Raw genomic sequence first — 16,178 nt, 5'->3', positions numbered from 1 at the left:
TGCACATCAAGACTGGTGGATAACACCGATGTATACTCAGTAGTTCACAACTGAATCTGTGCCATTTTCATCCGCCTCACGTACACACACACACACACACACACACACACACACACACAGCCAGGGAGCCCTACACCGTCACCTGGTCACAGCTACACTCCAGTTACATGACATGTAAGCACACTGCTCTGAGACTAACGAAAACATGCCATGTGTACGCCATATACTCCTATGCCACAGCTTGCCAGATTCTTTGGCAGAATTGCCAAGGCATCATGATAGTGGATTGCACATAACTCAGCACAAAGCCGCAAGTACATGCTTGGCGGCTGTGTCATTCTAGTACATGTACTTTTAAAACAAACTCGTAAAAAAGCAGATAGTATAATTTCAGAAGTTCGCAATGATAAACTATTTCTAATGGTCCATAACGGTTCGCAATGCCATCACAATAACAAGTCCTGCATTTCTCGAAACTTGCTGCCTCTACTGTCTGTCATATCCCAGAACTGCTCGATAGGACGCCTGGAATTTGCAAAACCCTTTAAAAGAATACAAGAAAGACAAGTCAAATATTCATCAAAGACCGGTCATGGCAAGATAGCCACTAGTGCAAGTCCAGTTCAGCTAATCAGGGTGGGAAGAAGCTCTGTTCCCACCCGATGTGAGGCTGCGTGGCAAGACGAGATGACGGGTGTTGATGGCAAGACCCGGCGTGGTAACTCGGTTGTGATAAATTCGTTACGACCATACTTAAACGTAGTATCCAGTTCACTGCGCCAGTGTGTGCTTTGGCCAGGATACGAATCAATCTCAATTTCCTGGCAGACAAGGTTGTCTGACTAGCTCACTTTCCTTCCTCTTCGTAGCTGCATAGAGAACACAATACACAAGGCAGCACAAACAGTATTACACACCGTGCGGCAGCATGTGTTGAATGCAGATTTCATGTGATGCATTCCGCGTGCGTCAGGTTGATGCCCGCACATGCTCCGGTCAGAGTGCTAGTAGCTACTTCAAAGTATGTCCAAAAGAGAATTTTGGCCATGGCACATCAATCGTGGTGTGGACATGCGGTCTTTCTAAGCATGACAGTGAAGTGCAAAATTCCAAACTCCACTTCCGAGGTTACCATGAACTGTTGCCATACTTCGTAATATGCCCTGTACGATCACCTCTAATATTAGTTGCTGAGTCTCCATTAGTCCCTAAGCTACAGTTTAGGGTCAGGTTTTAGGTTAATGTTGAAATAGAGGCCATGCAGCATGTCTGCGTATGATGGTGCTACCGGTAGGACCGGCGTCTATGCAGACAAACTAGGCTTAACGTAATATGCGCGGTCATTTTAATTGTTGAATTGCGTATATTCTACCACTCTCCTCTGGACATGTCTATACAGCGGCACCATAGTACAGAGCAGATGTGGTGATCTCGAATTGTGTACATCATGTGACTACACTTCTTGAAGACCTACTTTGCCAGCTTTGTTCTCATTTCTCGGAGCTGCTCGTTCTTGCTACCCATCATCTTCATCATATTCTTGTAAGCGCTTGTTTCATTGAACTTCTTGCTCACGTCCTGAAACAAAGCACAGGGCAGAGAAAAGAGACCGATGGTTCGCTGTAATGGTGGCAATGTGTGACATCACCAGACTCCTGGTTTATTTAACCTTGGAATGGAGACCTGGGAGAAAGAGCTTTAAAAACACACACACCGCTGTAGCCCGGATCTGTGCGGCTATGAGTCACTGGCCCAGCAGCACAAACTATGCAGACAATGGAGGGCCGTGCATAGATGCGTATTATTATTGAAGGAATTCCGAGCCGCGTGACGGGACCTAATATGACTGTATGGACCAACCCTTGGTAAGGGAATGACCCTCCGGAGAGTTATCGAGCAATTTTGAAACATTGCCGGTGATCACATTGGGAGATGGGTGACCCAGTCGGTCTAGAACTTTCATCAAGAGTACATGTATTAGAAGTTGAATTGATCGTCGACTGATATGGACTGTTGCCAGTTCAATTCCTCAAGAACAATGGAGTGGCAGATTTTATCCCTGATAAATTAATGATATGCACACACACATCCGCATACCTCCACACCCAGAACACACGGTCACCAACCTCTTTGGCTGTTTTCAGCTCGTCCTGTAGCGACAGAATTTCACGCTGAAACACCACAGAAGAAACACGTGTCACAAATCAGATATTATTATACTGCGGCATCCACGCACTCACTCTCCTGCATTGATATTGCCTGCAGGCCTGTGACACATGTACCGTACACACTTCACCTCTTTCACATGAGGACACGTCACGGCCCTACATTCAGTCAGTGACATCATAAAAATGCCCCTAATGAAGCAACGTGCACACTTTTAAAACAGTGGACTCACTAAAGATGCTGCCAGTTTCTCCTCCGTATCTCCCGATGCTGCTGCTGCAGCTGGCTTGCTTTCCTTGAGCTAAGAAACACATTAGAGAGAATGAAGCAACGGCCGTGCGGTCATGACCAATGTTCGCACGCGCGCAATGACATATACCGTAAAGTACCGCCAGAGCGCCCCACCATCTCATCCTTTCGTGGTCGTATTGTGGAGGTGGTCTGCTGTCTGGAGGTCATACGACATGAACCTTGTACACATATTGCACGTTTTGCAGTCAATCCGTACCTTCGAGCGGACACAAGCTCCAGCTTAAGCTCCACACAAACACCTGCCAAGTGTGACCTTAGTACACTAAAATTCTTACATCGTACAAACTTCGTTGCACTCTGCCATACGATTTTCCTTCCTCTGGCTGTAAAATCAAGGTGGGGCGCTCTCGCGAGACGGGGCGCTCTGGCGGTACTTTACAGTAGTAGTCGAACACGTACCTGCAGACTGTTTATGGAGTCAGTGGGCGTCTACTGCACCACCCAATCAAATAGGGGCCGAAAATGCCTTTGAAGTCAGTTTCAAGTTGTCACTCCCCCCCCCCTCTCCATGTGTTCCAGCACCTTGATCTGGACATGGAAATTACTACCCGGCCGGCCACCACCTCTCCCTGTGTCACTATGTACATAGCGTCGCTCCGTAAAAGCAAATATTCAAACAGTAAAATGGCCGTTCACGTTCCGCCGGACTCGCAGTGCCTCATGCCACGTCCCGAAGCCAGCACTCCTTCAAGCCACCCCGTTTTGGGGACACATAGCCAATTGTGGCAGTGGGCGAAGGAAGTGGCACAGGAACTTACTGTCATATCTACTAAAAAAACCGTGTGTATCCCCAGATTAGGGCTGCCAGCTTGCTGCATGGCACCATGATGTAGCATGTTGCAAGTAAGTTAGGGTTCTGAAATACAGTGGATCACAAGGATTATGTGATACCGTGGCAGTCACATGATTCGGTCACATGGTACAATCACATTATACAGTTGGATCATCATCACACAATTGTACGGACTGTCGGCGCGATCAGGACTCACCTTGTCAAGCTGTGCTTTAGTCTGATCCAGCTGAGACTGAACATCGTCCTTGTTTGCACTGGCACTCTGTGTGTCATACATGCACATGTCCGGATGAGCGAGGGAGAGAGAGAGAGTGTGTGTGTGAGAGAGAGAGAGTGTGTGTGTGTGTGTGAGAGAGAGAGAGAAACACAAAAAAGCTCTTGAGCAGCTTGCAAACAGTGCAGTGGTTTTGAGCAGGGAAAACACAAAAATACTACACATCATCGGCGATGATTCTACACCACTATGCATTTTAATACTAGTGGCTAGTGCAGTGTGTGGCCTCGCTAGCGGCAGCAGCCAATGGCTGGATTTACACAGAGAAACATGGTGGCACAATTTGTTCAATGCCGTACTTGTTTCTCCTCGGTGGCTTTGTCCAGGGCTTGCTTCGTACTGTCAAGGGTTGTCGCAAGACTTTGCTTTTCTTTCGAAGCAGATGTTGCCTGGGCACCATGAAACACAATACACATGCATGTGTGTGCAAACACACACACACACACACACACACACAGATGACTGATCGGTGTTACCAACTTTCCACTGCCCAACTTAACAAGCAAATCCTAGTTTAGAATGATCACCCCTATAGACATACAGATGTATCATTTTCTCGAAGCCTGGGCAAATAGGCCTTTACATGTACTGCAGTATTATTGGAGCCTCAAGGGGTGTACATTCATTGGGGGAATACTGAGCATATCAAACCTGCACAAACTACAAGAATTTAGCCAACGTGATCATTCATTAGCCGGTGTCTTTTCCACCTCAGATACCACTAAAGAAGCATAACTGTGCACATTAATATGACTTGTCTGTTGTGTGGAATGAACATAGCTAAGCCTATTACGTGTACCAATGTTAGCCATAGAGCTTATTCTGATCTTGACAATCACCAACCACAGCAATGGTCACATGGCCCTCCACTCTGCGAGATGCCTTAGCTACATGTACATGCATGACAGTCACAGCAATGGTCATGTGATCACGGTCTGGAAGATGTCCTAGCTATAACAGTCACATGCTTGGTTGACAGAATTATGTTCAAACTTTCAGTCTACCTGAGATTAAGCAGGCACTGGTAACAATATGCCAAAATGGGCAATGACCTTCGTCAGCAAGCAGATCACGTTCCACTACCCACCTCCTCTGATTTTGCATCCAGCTGGCGGTGCAATAGCTTGTTCTCCTCCTTTAGCCGATCAATTTCCTGGCAAGGAAAAGAACACAGAATAGTAATACATTGTCATACACTTTCCGTGTGGCCACTGCTCAATGCTCAGCGGCCCGACCTTCCCGATATGCACACACACACACACACACACACACACACACACACACACACACACACACACACACACACACACACACACACACACACACACACACACACACACACACACACACACACACACACACACACACACACACACACACACACACACACACACACACACACACACACACACACACACACACACACACACACACACACACACACACACACACACACACACACACACACACACACACACACACACACACACACACACACACACACACACACACACACACACACACACACACACACACACACACACACACACACACACACACACACACACACACACACACACACACACACACACACACACACACACACACACACACACACACACACACACACACACACACACACACACACACACACACACACACACACACACACACACACACACACACACACACACACACACACACACACACACACACACACACACACACACACACACACACACACACACACACACACACACACACACACACACACACACACACACACACACACACACACACACACACACACACACACACACACACACACACACACACACACACACACACACACACACACACACACACACACACACACACACACACACACACACACACACACACACACACACACACACACACACACACACACACACACACACACACACACACACACACACACACACACACACACACACACACACACACACACACACACACACACACACACACACACACACACACACACACACACACACACACACACACACACACACACACACACACACACACACACACACACACACACACACACACACATACACACATACACACACACAAACACAAATCAGGCTCTGAGAGTAGTCCACCAGAACAATGTTATGATCATCCAACTACGGTAGCCAGTATCTGAAGTTCTGAACGTAATCATCCTTACCATTCGCATGAAGGCTCCAGGGTCTTCAATGGGGTCCAGTTTCTTTTGCAGCTGTCACGTGCACATGAACATAAACACAAATGCATACACGTGCACACATGCATGGACACACACACACACACTCAAACACATTCCAACCAGCCACATACTGCCCCAGTCAAGCCAGGACAGGATGTACGGTACATCCTGTCCTGGCAACAGTGCTGCAATAAGAAGTACGATGACTACAATGTGAAAAACGGCCTAGTAAAATTAATATGACTATACTGCAAGGATGACTTTGCGCCATCTAGGTGTGACTATATGCAGCAGCCAATTACTTACTAGCTAATGGCTCGGGAAAGTACTGATTCGAAAACCAGTGCAACTCACACTCTCACTTACCCTGGAGTTGGGAAGTTCACCTCGCTCAAACTTGGCAACGTCCTCAAGCAATTGCCTGTGCAGTAGAAAAGTGAAGCATGCCATGGCACACATTTGATGCGTCGTGGCATACACTGGCACCATGGCACTGTGACACATGTATCACAGACATGCAGTACAGTGCATCAGGTAGCACTGCAGTAGTATACATACAAGTGTACAGAAGACGACAACTCAGCTCAATCATGCTACTAGACAACAACCAGGACATCAGGAATGATCATTCCTGATGATACCGTCATGGGTGAACATTTAGAAGAGATCTATTTGAAGTGGTGTAGCCAAGGACTGAAGAAGGTTTGTGCTGTAAACGTAGAGCCAGGAAACGTCAATGCACTGATTCATCTCAGATTACGAGGTAGATACCAAGACCAGGATAAGGAACTAGCCGTAGCAGCCCCCGTTGAGTGCCCTGTCTGTTTAAAGGTCTGCTATATAAGTTGTGTTGGCACAGAGGAACGCTATGTTGACATAAGTGACGTCAGCGCCTCAACAACCACCAACACTATGAACACATAGGACCATATTGCTACAGATGTTGATATTGCAGAATTATCTCTTGTACCCGATAACTTGATTGGAGAGGATGATGATCCTGCTGATTCATCTGTTGCGGATATGCAACCGTTTGTGCTATCCCCTGAACGTGCGAGATAATCCGTACGTATGTTGAGTCTCGGAATCATCTGGCAGTACCTGAAAAGAACAGACTTACAGAGCTTCTCCGTGAGAATCATGACTTGTTTCTCTTGCAGGAGGGTGATTTTGGTCCTTGTGATGTTTTGCCACATAGTAGTAGTACTGGTGATATACAGCCAGTTAAGCAGCCTACGCGCGCTTTGCAAGCTTTGCTGGATGGTTTGTTGTCCCGTGGTATACTCACCGAGTCCATTAGACCCTGGGCGTCGCCCATAGTTCTCGTTCCCATGAAGGACGGATCTCTCCGGTTATGTATCGACTACCGCAAGTTGAACAGCATTGCGGAGCCAGATGCGTATCCTATCCCACGTGTTGACGCCATATTGGACTCACTCTCTGGCTGTTCATGGTTCACTTGCCTGGATTTAGCGTCAGGATATTGGCAGGTTCCTAAGCACGAGGACGATACGGCAAAGACTGCCGTTACGACACCGTTGGGTTTGTGTGATTTCTTGGTTATGTCTGGCTGTAGAAATGGTCCAGCGACATTCCACCGTGTAATGGAAGCGGTGCTTCATGGTTTGTGTAGTGTGCCTAACCAACCATTCTGTCAAGTGTTTTTCAACAGTGTATTGAATGCCAGCTCTACCTTCACTGGACAGCTCCAGATCCTGCAGTCTGTATTTGGCCGGGTTCGTGCTGCTGGACTAAAGGTAAACTTGGAAAAATGTTCTTTTTTCCAACGGAAGGTGCTCTTCCTTGGCCATGAAGTTTCGGCTGAAGGTTTGGCTCCGAATCCCACCAGGGTTGAGGCTATTGTGAAGTGGGCCGTACCCCAGTCTGTACGAGGTGTACAGGTGTTTCTGGAGTACGCCGGGTTTTACCGCCGCTTCATCCGTGGTTTTGCTCAGCGCTCCGCTCCACTGAATGTATTAGCAGGCAAGGGTGCCAGCTTTACATGGACTAAGAGTAGTGATGCGGCGTTGACGGCTATGAAGCGGTCACTGACCACAGCCCCCGTGTTGGCGTATCCCGACTTTTCTGTTTCGTCTGGTGGCTTTATTTTGGACACTGACGCAAGCAAGGTGGCCATTGGAGCTGTCCTCAGCCAAATGCAAGATGGCGAGGAACGCCCCATTGCGTTCGGCAGCCGGGTCTTGACGAAGGCAGAGAGGAATTATGATGCCTCAGACCGGGAAACGCTTGCCCTTGTCCATTTCGCGAATCAGTTCCGGCACTATTTGCTTGGTCGGAATTTTATTGCCCGCACAGATAACACTGCCCTCACCGCACTGATGTCCGTGAAGGAACCACGCGGTCGAAAAGCTCGATGGGTGGAGCAACTCGCTGAGTACACCTTCACTACTGTTCACCGACCGGGTCGGCAATACTTGAATGCAGATGGTCTGTCGCGTTCCTTGTTGCCGGAGGTGCAACCATCCCATCTCGAGACTCCCGCAAATCAGCCAGAGCAAGCTAGTTCCTCTGCCACAACTGCGTCTGTGGATGTCGCCACTTCTGTACTTGCTGGTCTCTCCGCAACTGAGTTGACTGCTGCCAAAGCTGTGAATGTCGACCTCTCAGTGGTCAGTTTGCCCAGGTACAATGCGGTGAGTGGAAAATTTGTTCGCCCTCCCGAAGGTTTCTGGCACTAGTCGTACCATGCGTTTGTTCTCGGCTAATGCAGTTGGATCAGAAGGAACATTCGGTTCGCATCTGATGCCTCACGGTGCTTACTCTGCAAGCCCTCGACAGCGACCATAGTCCGCTGTCGTCTACGCTCCCGCCGTCAACCAGAGCCCATCTTGCTCGCAATGCTGGACTGCCTGCGCGGTTTACTGATTTTGCTATGTCCTGAGTTATTTTATTTTTTATGTTTCTGTTTTCTTTCTCTATTCACGAGGGCGTGAATTTTTGGTAGGAGGAGGATAGTGTAGCATGGCTACTTTATGACACGTAATTTGTATACACATAAATAGCACACCGTAGGAATGCATGGATAGGCTGTGCGCATACTCGCACTGCCTTGTCTTCTTCTTCTCCTTGTGAGACAATGAACGAATATTGATAACTACTTACGTAACAACAAGTATGTGCTTTGAGTGCTGAGAGTATACGAGTTACACATGCATTAATTGAGGATCATGATCAGGAACTGTACCTGTCCTCCAGAGTGGTGATGTCGGCTTCCAGCGTCAGCTTCCACTCCTGTGCTTTGCGAAAGAGCTGACACAGCAGCAGAACCTGTGTGTAGTCGCTGTCGATCAGCTCCGACTCCACACTGCTGTGCAGCGTGTCCTTCAGGCCGTCCAGCAATGCAAGCATCTCCGTGCCGCTGTATGTACCGTCCTCGGACACACTGCATGTGAAACGCCACCACAATGACAGTGTGAGCCATAGCAACAAGTCAATGTCACTTGATCTTCTGTGTGCAGACGGTCTTTTTTAATTTCAATTTTTACTGAAGACACAACCTACTTGTAAGAAGAGGGGAGAGAAGTAGCAGGACAACACAACAATGGGAAGAGTAGGGGCTCCAAGAAGGAACCTGTGCTGGTGAGGCAAGCCAACAACGCCGACCTGTGGTCTCGGCGTTAATTTCTTTAACTCAATAAAGGTGATAAATATAACCCCGATCACTGGTCCAGTGCAGTAGTAGCCTCGGATTGCAGATGTCATGTAGGACACATTGCTCCTACCAGTTAACTATACAGCCTCACCTCCAAGAGTAAGTGAGTGCATTGCTGTGCGCATGTGAATCATGAGCATCCAGGCATCTTAGCATAGGAGGCCCCGAAAGGTCCTTTCATGGTGATCGGCATGCCCGGAGCTGATATTTGATCAACCCTAGCACCAACCAAGGACCATACATGAATGGTCAGCGGCACGATAAATTCAAGTCTGCTTTAGGTAAGCGATTGCAGGCCAGAGAGTTTTCAAGCACAGCACGGGCATGTGGCATGGAAATTCAGTACAGCATGAATGCTCTGGTTACTATGCACTGAGGTATGCTATCGCCAGCAACGCCTTGCATGTCTAAAGTTCTGTGCCGCATCAAGCTACATACCTGCTGTCTCTCACATCATCCACGGTACCATCAACACCCAGCAGGCGCTCCGTTCGCTTCAGTCGCGCAAACGCAAAGAAGTCACTGACGATCTTCTCATGATTCGCCGTCAGTCCGAATGGATTGCCCTGCACACACGGAGCAGCAGTCGTACAAGTGTAACGGAGCACATCCAAAACTGGAACAATCTTTAGAAAGGAAAATTCCATCAGTCTAAAGTGTGCACTCGACACTTCCATCAAGCAGCAGGTGTGCGTCAGGCCAGTGTCTGCTCCAGAGCCGGTTGGAGGGTACTTGGACCCGTTTGGAAAAAGAACACCGGTTCACCTGTGACCCTGTTGGGAATACACACCAGGGAGTACTATTATGTACACCAGGGAGTCATAATATGTACACCAGGGAGTCATAATATGTACACCAGGGAGTCATAATATGTACAGCTCCCTGATGTACATGTACATGTACATGCAGTACCCATACTTGAACGTACCCGGCTCTGACCCGGTTGGAAGAGTTGTGCCAGGTACACGTGTACCTGGTTGGTTTGAAATCCTAGAGCAGACACTGCAGGCCACGTTGAAATACACGGCAGTAAGTAATAGTTGTGCCGATCGCTGTCGATCCGGGGAGATGTACGGCCTCTTGAGCCTTACTACTCGTGCTACTGGGACTACAGCCACCATGCAGAGTGACACTGTCACAGTGTGTACCCTTCCTATCCTGGGCCGGGAGGTGTTGAAATAGGGACTTCAGAGCAGCAACTCCACCGTGACTCCCTGATAGCTGACTAAGAGGCTGCACTCATCTGTGTGAAGTCTTGACAATCGTGATTTCTTCCCTCGTTTTCAATGTCATTGAATCATCGAATCAATGTTGTATTGAACACATAATTGTACTATATGTACATGTATGTGTGGGTCAACTACATGCATACAAAGCACTGTGTGAGCACTATATCCGGCATTATACGCAAGTCTCAGTGCCAATTTCGTGGAGCATCATGGAAAGCATTAGAAATTTAGAATCATTCTTACGAACTTTTTATCCACCGACTGCAAGTAATGTAACACTGAGTCACCTGAACCAACGCTTTTTTCACTTACCGTCGCTTGTGCCATTGCGGTAGCGTGTTACTGTAGCAGTCTTTCCTTGGGGTTGGGTGACCTGAAGTGTCTTTGACGGCTCGTAACAAATTCTTAGCCCTAGCCGCGGGTTATCAGGGTGCGTTCTGCTTGATCTGCAACCCTGGTCTGCAGTTGATGGACAGTTTGGAGGTGTAGTACTAGTAGTAGCTAGGTGAGTGATGGGGTCTCTCAGTTTGCTGTGGCCCGCTACGGGCGACTGAGGGAAATACTAGTACTAGTACTAGTAGTAGCACGTTTTACCAGAATGACAAGCAAACTTGCCACAAACGTGACAAAGGGAGCAGTTGCAGTTGAGCTACGAATCATCAATATTTTAGGGGGTATGATCAATGGGAAAAGATTTTCCCTGACATCCGTCAGGTAGTATTTTGTCGCCCTGTTTCTTTGCGCTTTCTTCGTCATCACTGACATCAGCTCGCAAGGGTACCTCGTGTACATGTACCAATGCCCATATGGTGTATTATTCTTGAATGCTTGGTTTCCCGCGTTGCCGAACGCGACAGATACAACGTTGCCAGGCTACACCGTCAACCTGTGACTGCCTAGCCTGCACTGTCGACCAGGAAGTACGAAGATCTACTCGTGCTCCCTCTGAGCCCTTCCGCCAACCATAATAATCATGATAATGGTTGGCGGAAGGGCACAGCGCCGAGGATCTAGGACCGCATATTATGCGGTCCTAGATCCTCGGCGCTGTACGACCACCAAAGAGCGTGGCAAAAGCACGAGCTACACAGGCTGCAGCGCTGCTGACAAGAGTACATAACCGGTAACCCCCCACACCCGTATAGTAGCTGTCGCGTCGCGCGCTCGCGTCGGTGGATCATCGATGAGCTTGAATGCACAGATGGGCAAACAGTTCACGAGGTCATGGGCAGTTCAGAATTCGAAATAAATAAATAATTGGAAATTGTTCATGAGCAGAATTGATTCTGATAGAGAAGGCGCTCGGCCTTGGCCCTTGGGATCACTTTCACCATGGCGCACCAGCACCTTTCTGAAATGTTTGCTCCTTCTAAGAAACCGTTCGAAGAAGATTTCATCATGCTTTCTGAATTTTCAGAACAGGAGGGCCCCAAACCTCTCGTGAGTGATTTGGTTTCATGCTTGTATAATTATCATCTTCTACAACTGAAATTTGAAGAAACTTTGTGACTGGCGTGCTCTGTAGCTGACCATTCCCCGCGATGCTGGTGGAACGTTTGATAAGAATTCTTTCGCGGTGAGGATCATGGCCGTGGATTTCCAGACGGGGTATGTTATGAGCGTGTACTGCTAGATTTGTCCAAGTATTCGTTTCATCGTATAAGTCGTTACAATAACACAATAACAAGACTGATTGTCAAAACATGTTTTACACCTACACATTCTCTAGCCATATCTTTGAGAGATTGGCCCAAACAATTTTCCGCGAGTAACTTGCATACAATGTCCAGAATTCCCTAAAAAGATCAGAAGAAATTTGAATAATCGACAGCAAAGTAAATTACCATAAAATCCCGCCAGAGCGCCCCTACCTCCGCCACCCTTCGAGTGGGTCAAGGTGGGGAGGGGCGGATGGGCGAGTCGTACTTGCCGCATTCGGTACTACATGAAAGAGTACTCGCCCTACGAAAACTGTGCGTGCGTCTCGTCCATCAACCAAAGGTCAAGACCAGGGAGTCGTACAGACCCGTCAAAACCCAGGGTTTGTGCGATAATCCCTGGTCAAAAGGGCGTGAAATGTTGCGTACATTTCCAACCGGGTCAAGCACGCGTCTGCAGTGCGGTACGGCATCACAATTCACAGAGTCATACGAGGATTCTCACTTCCTGACAAGAAGTCAGGGAGGGGCGCATGGGAGAGACGGGGTGCTCTGGCAGGATTTTACGGTAGTTTCAAAAGAAAGAAAGCAACGAAAATTACCCCCCCCCCCCATAATTTTTTTTTGAAACAGACCGCAGGTGCTGAAATGCACTACAGGGAAACCTGTCTAAGGCGGCCACTCAAGGGACCTTCAAAATGTGGTCGCTGTGTACAGGTGGTCTCCTTATCCAGGGTCGTTTGACTGGAAATACTGGTAACACACCTTGGTCCTGCCAGTAGTGGTCCTCTGGGACAGAGGTCGCTTTATATGAGTGGTCGTCGCCTTGACAGGTTTTACTGTCCATGCATATACACAGGGTATTGGAGATGTGCACGTACTACATACGGTACCCTACCTAGATCACATTGATGTGAACTCACGCAGTGAAATCGAACTCGTCGACCCATGCAGCTTGCTTTGCAGCTGACCCTGTGGTGAAACTTTGCGAATGGCTTGTATTCGCATGCGGGTTTCAGAGGCGAATCAGAGCACCATGCTTGAGATTCGTTGTAATTCAAGTAGCTACTCGATTATGTCCAAAGGCAATCATGTGTGTGAATAAGTGATAAGATCAAGGAGGGAAGCACGCATGAGTTCTAGCAAGCTCGTAGATCATGGCTGAAAGCATGTGTAAGCTGGAACCAGTAGAGGTTATGTGATCACATCATCAGTCGAGGTGCTTTGTATGGAGCGGCAAAGCCGCTGTGGCGGCGGCACTTCAGCGATGCACTAGCTCAAGTGAAACCGCTGACTCCGCTGTACACTAAGCACCTGTAAGGGAATCCGCCCACTCACACTGTATGCCATACTCACTCATAAGTGAATCTGCAGTGCTGACTCATCACCATGACATTTTAACCCCTGCTGTAGGTGATCAGGAGATAGGTGGATACGTGGTAGATAATCGCCATTGTGGGAGAAGTATAAAGAAGAGTATTTTATAGCCAATGCACTGTTTGTGTGTGTACATGCGCGCACGTGTGTGTGTGTGTGTGTGTGTGTGTGTATACATGGTTTGGTTTTGTATGTGTGTGTTCCCTATGCACTTACAGAGCTCCCGGTGCGTTTGAAGAAACAAAAGATACCCAGGTTGTACTCTCCGAAGGCTACGATCCCGCTACCAAAGTCTATGCATTTGTAAGTGCATACACACACACACACACACACACACACACACACACACACACACACACACACACACACACACACACACACACACACCATGTACCATGTATACGCCCGTCGCAAGAGAAGCACGCACATCTGAAAATGCACTGGATGTGCACCCACAGATTTTCTCTTATAGCAACGATAGCGAACAAGATCTGAATGAGACAGATCAAGACTTGCGCCAGATAACTGTCTAATCCATACAACTGGCGAAGCCGTGAATCGACCACCAATGCACACCTGGACTACACCACACGGAGTACATCGGCATAAAACGGCCAAGACAGTTATCTATGCGCACCGTACACTTGCTGGGGTGACCAGTATGGATAGCATGCTGCTTTGATAGAAGCAGACACTAGATGCACTGGTACCTTGAAGTGAATTGGAGTTACTTTTACCAACCAGCCTCGGCTACTGAGTACTGGGAACCCAGAGCCAACAGACATACCAACAACCTCAGCCATGCACACACACACACACACACGCACATTCATGTGGTACGCAAAGCACCATGCGAGCCGCATCTACATGTACGTGTGCATGCCTTTGTTTACGCCCTTGCATGTTCCAGTACCTCTCTGTCCTGTACCTCAAAGCTTTTCCTGATGGTTCTCTCCGTCTCACCACAATACTTCTCAGCACAAGGGCAGCTTGACATTGAGAGTGGATGACATACTGAGACGAGCATTGAGCACTCTGCATACTAGCATCACGCACGACATTCAACAGGCCGTCCTCGAGGACGAATTCCAGCACGACTGCAAGCATGAACTCAGGCACCAGAGACACCAATGAGAACACTATGAACCTGAACACGCACATCAAGCTAGCACCCCTACACACAACCCTGATGCATCAATTCTCATCACACTATCGTCCCCCTGTCGATCGTCGTACATGTATTCAGGAAGCAATGTTCACTCGTTGTTGTTGTTGTTGTTGTTGTTGGTGGTGGTGTTGTTGTTGTTGTTGTTGTTGTTGTTGTTGTTGTTGTTGTTGTTGTTGTTGTTGTTACTTTATTTTACTTCACCAGAATTACAGGCAGTAGAATGCCTTCTTACTAGACCAGGTCTAGTTCTCACAAATGATGAAGAATGTAAATGAACTTGCTGAAGCTAATGAAAACAAGAAATAGAAAAAGGGTCTGTGGTTGCAGACAGTTTGGCTGCAGTGAAGTGTGCGAGTTCTTAGAAAAGCTTACCACTTTAATTATTTGAAAACGGTGCCTTTCGGGGCTTGTTCCAAGAAATGCAGTGTGTGTATCCTGCTATTGTTAGACGAAGTTGCAGCCAATTATAAGGCCTATGAGTTCCGTGAACATTGCCGCTAAACATAGAATTCAAGCCAATCAGCATCATTCCATGTGCCTCCCCATTCAACCAATCAGTGCCCTGCTCCTCTCCCTTAGGCTGTGTTTACATGAGAATTTCAACCCGGGTCGAGTTCAGCCCGGGTTGAAAGTCTGTACGATGGACAAAATAAGTGAGCGTTTACATGAAGGCAGTTGACCCGGGTCAAATACTGATATGCCGCCAAAAGTCCACTTGTAGAGTCCTGTATGGTCACGTGAATACTTTCGCGCAAAATTTGCCTGTGCACTGCTATTCAAACCTGGCGCGAGATACGCATAGAAGTACGTTAGTACGATTTTCTCACCCCGGGTTGATTTCGACCCGGGGTGAAGTTTCAACCCGGGTCAAGCGCAATACGCGCCATTCATTTTGTGTACATGGCGGGTTGAAATCTGACCCGGGTTGAAACGCCTCATGTACACACAGCCTTATAAGGCAGAGCTTTCTTCTAGATCATCCTCTTATTCCTAATTAGCGTTTCCCCATCCCAGCACCTGCTCTTCCAGCTCCGGCTGATGTGACCAGATGTCTGTGGGTGGCGATATGGTGCCAAACCTGGGATTGAACCAGGGCCGGCTAGAGTGATGGGTATACCTGAGTGGGCCGATGTTGACAGGCAAAGTGTCCATTTCTGCCTTGTTTCTAGTGTCCCATTCTGCTGTGGTGAATTTGCTGCCTGTGCTATGTGCTGTGTGTGGCGGGGTGTGGGTGTGTCATCTGCTGTGTGGTGTAGACCAGGCTGAAATTAGTGGAGGTCAATTCATCAGCCTTG

The 16,178-nt window shown here is 48.0% G+C and overlaps 2 protein-coding genes across 3 annotated transcripts in view; one reads left to right on the top strand and one right to left on the bottom strand.

Annotated features, from left to right (window-relative positions):
- Positions 1-146: 146 nt before the first annotated feature.
- LOC135816102 (leucine zipper transcription factor-like protein 1) lies at positions 147-11,375 on the bottom strand. The gene is made up of 12 exons (XM_065329472.1): positions 10,993-11,375; positions 9,890-10,017; positions 8,984-9,181; positions 6,145-6,199; positions 5,761-5,811; positions 4,633-4,698; positions 3,845-3,934; positions 3,468-3,533; positions 2,399-2,467; positions 2,127-2,171; positions 1,475-1,578; positions 147-869 (listed from the first exon to the last, which is right to left on the bottom strand). Exons 1-12 carry the CDS (start codon positions 11,005-11,007, stop codon positions 848-850), a joined length of 909 nt encoding a protein of 302 aa, XP_065185544.1. The 5' UTR covers positions 11,008-11,375; the 3' UTR covers positions 147-847.
- Positions 11,376-11,894: 519 nt separating this feature from the next.
- Positions 11,895-16,178, top strand: part of LOC135816099 (uncharacterized) — a 28,674-nt gene continuing 24,390 nt past the window's right edge. The window contains exons 1-3 of one of the 2 annotated variants that reach the window (XM_065329469.1): positions 11,895-12,120; positions 12,206-12,288; positions 13,934-14,018. In XM_065329469.1, the coding sequence (XP_065185541.1) occupies positions 12,013-12,120; positions 12,206-12,288; positions 13,934-14,018 (276 nt within the window). In that variant the 5' untranslated portion in view covers positions 11,895-12,012. The remainder of the gene's footprint in view (positions 12,121-12,205; positions 12,289-13,933; positions 14,019-16,178) is intronic. The other variant, XM_065329470.1, reaches the window with a different exon arrangement.

This window comes from Sycon ciliatum, chromosome 4 (genome assembly GCF_964019385.1).
Source record: "Sycon ciliatum chromosome 4, ocSycCili1.1, whole genome shotgun sequence".
NCBI classification, from domain to species: domain Eukaryota; kingdom Metazoa; phylum Porifera; class Calcarea; order Leucosolenida; family Sycettidae; genus Sycon; species Sycon ciliatum.
The sequence above is the reverse complement of the archived record's forward strand: the minus strand, read 5'-3'. Positions and strand labels throughout refer to the sequence as shown.

Excerpts from the sequence above, each read along its gene's own strand:
- LOC135816102 (XM_065329472.1), bottom strand. Across the intron at positions 3,935-4,632 it reads TGGATGCAAAATCAGAGGAG|GCAACATCTGCTTCGAAAGA; the intron begins GTGGGTAGTGGA and ends CATGGTGCCCAG. Across the intron at positions 2,172-2,398 it reads AGAAACTGGCAGCATCTTTA|CGTGAAATTCTGTCGCTACA; the intron begins GTGAGTCCACTG and ends GTGGTGTTTCAG.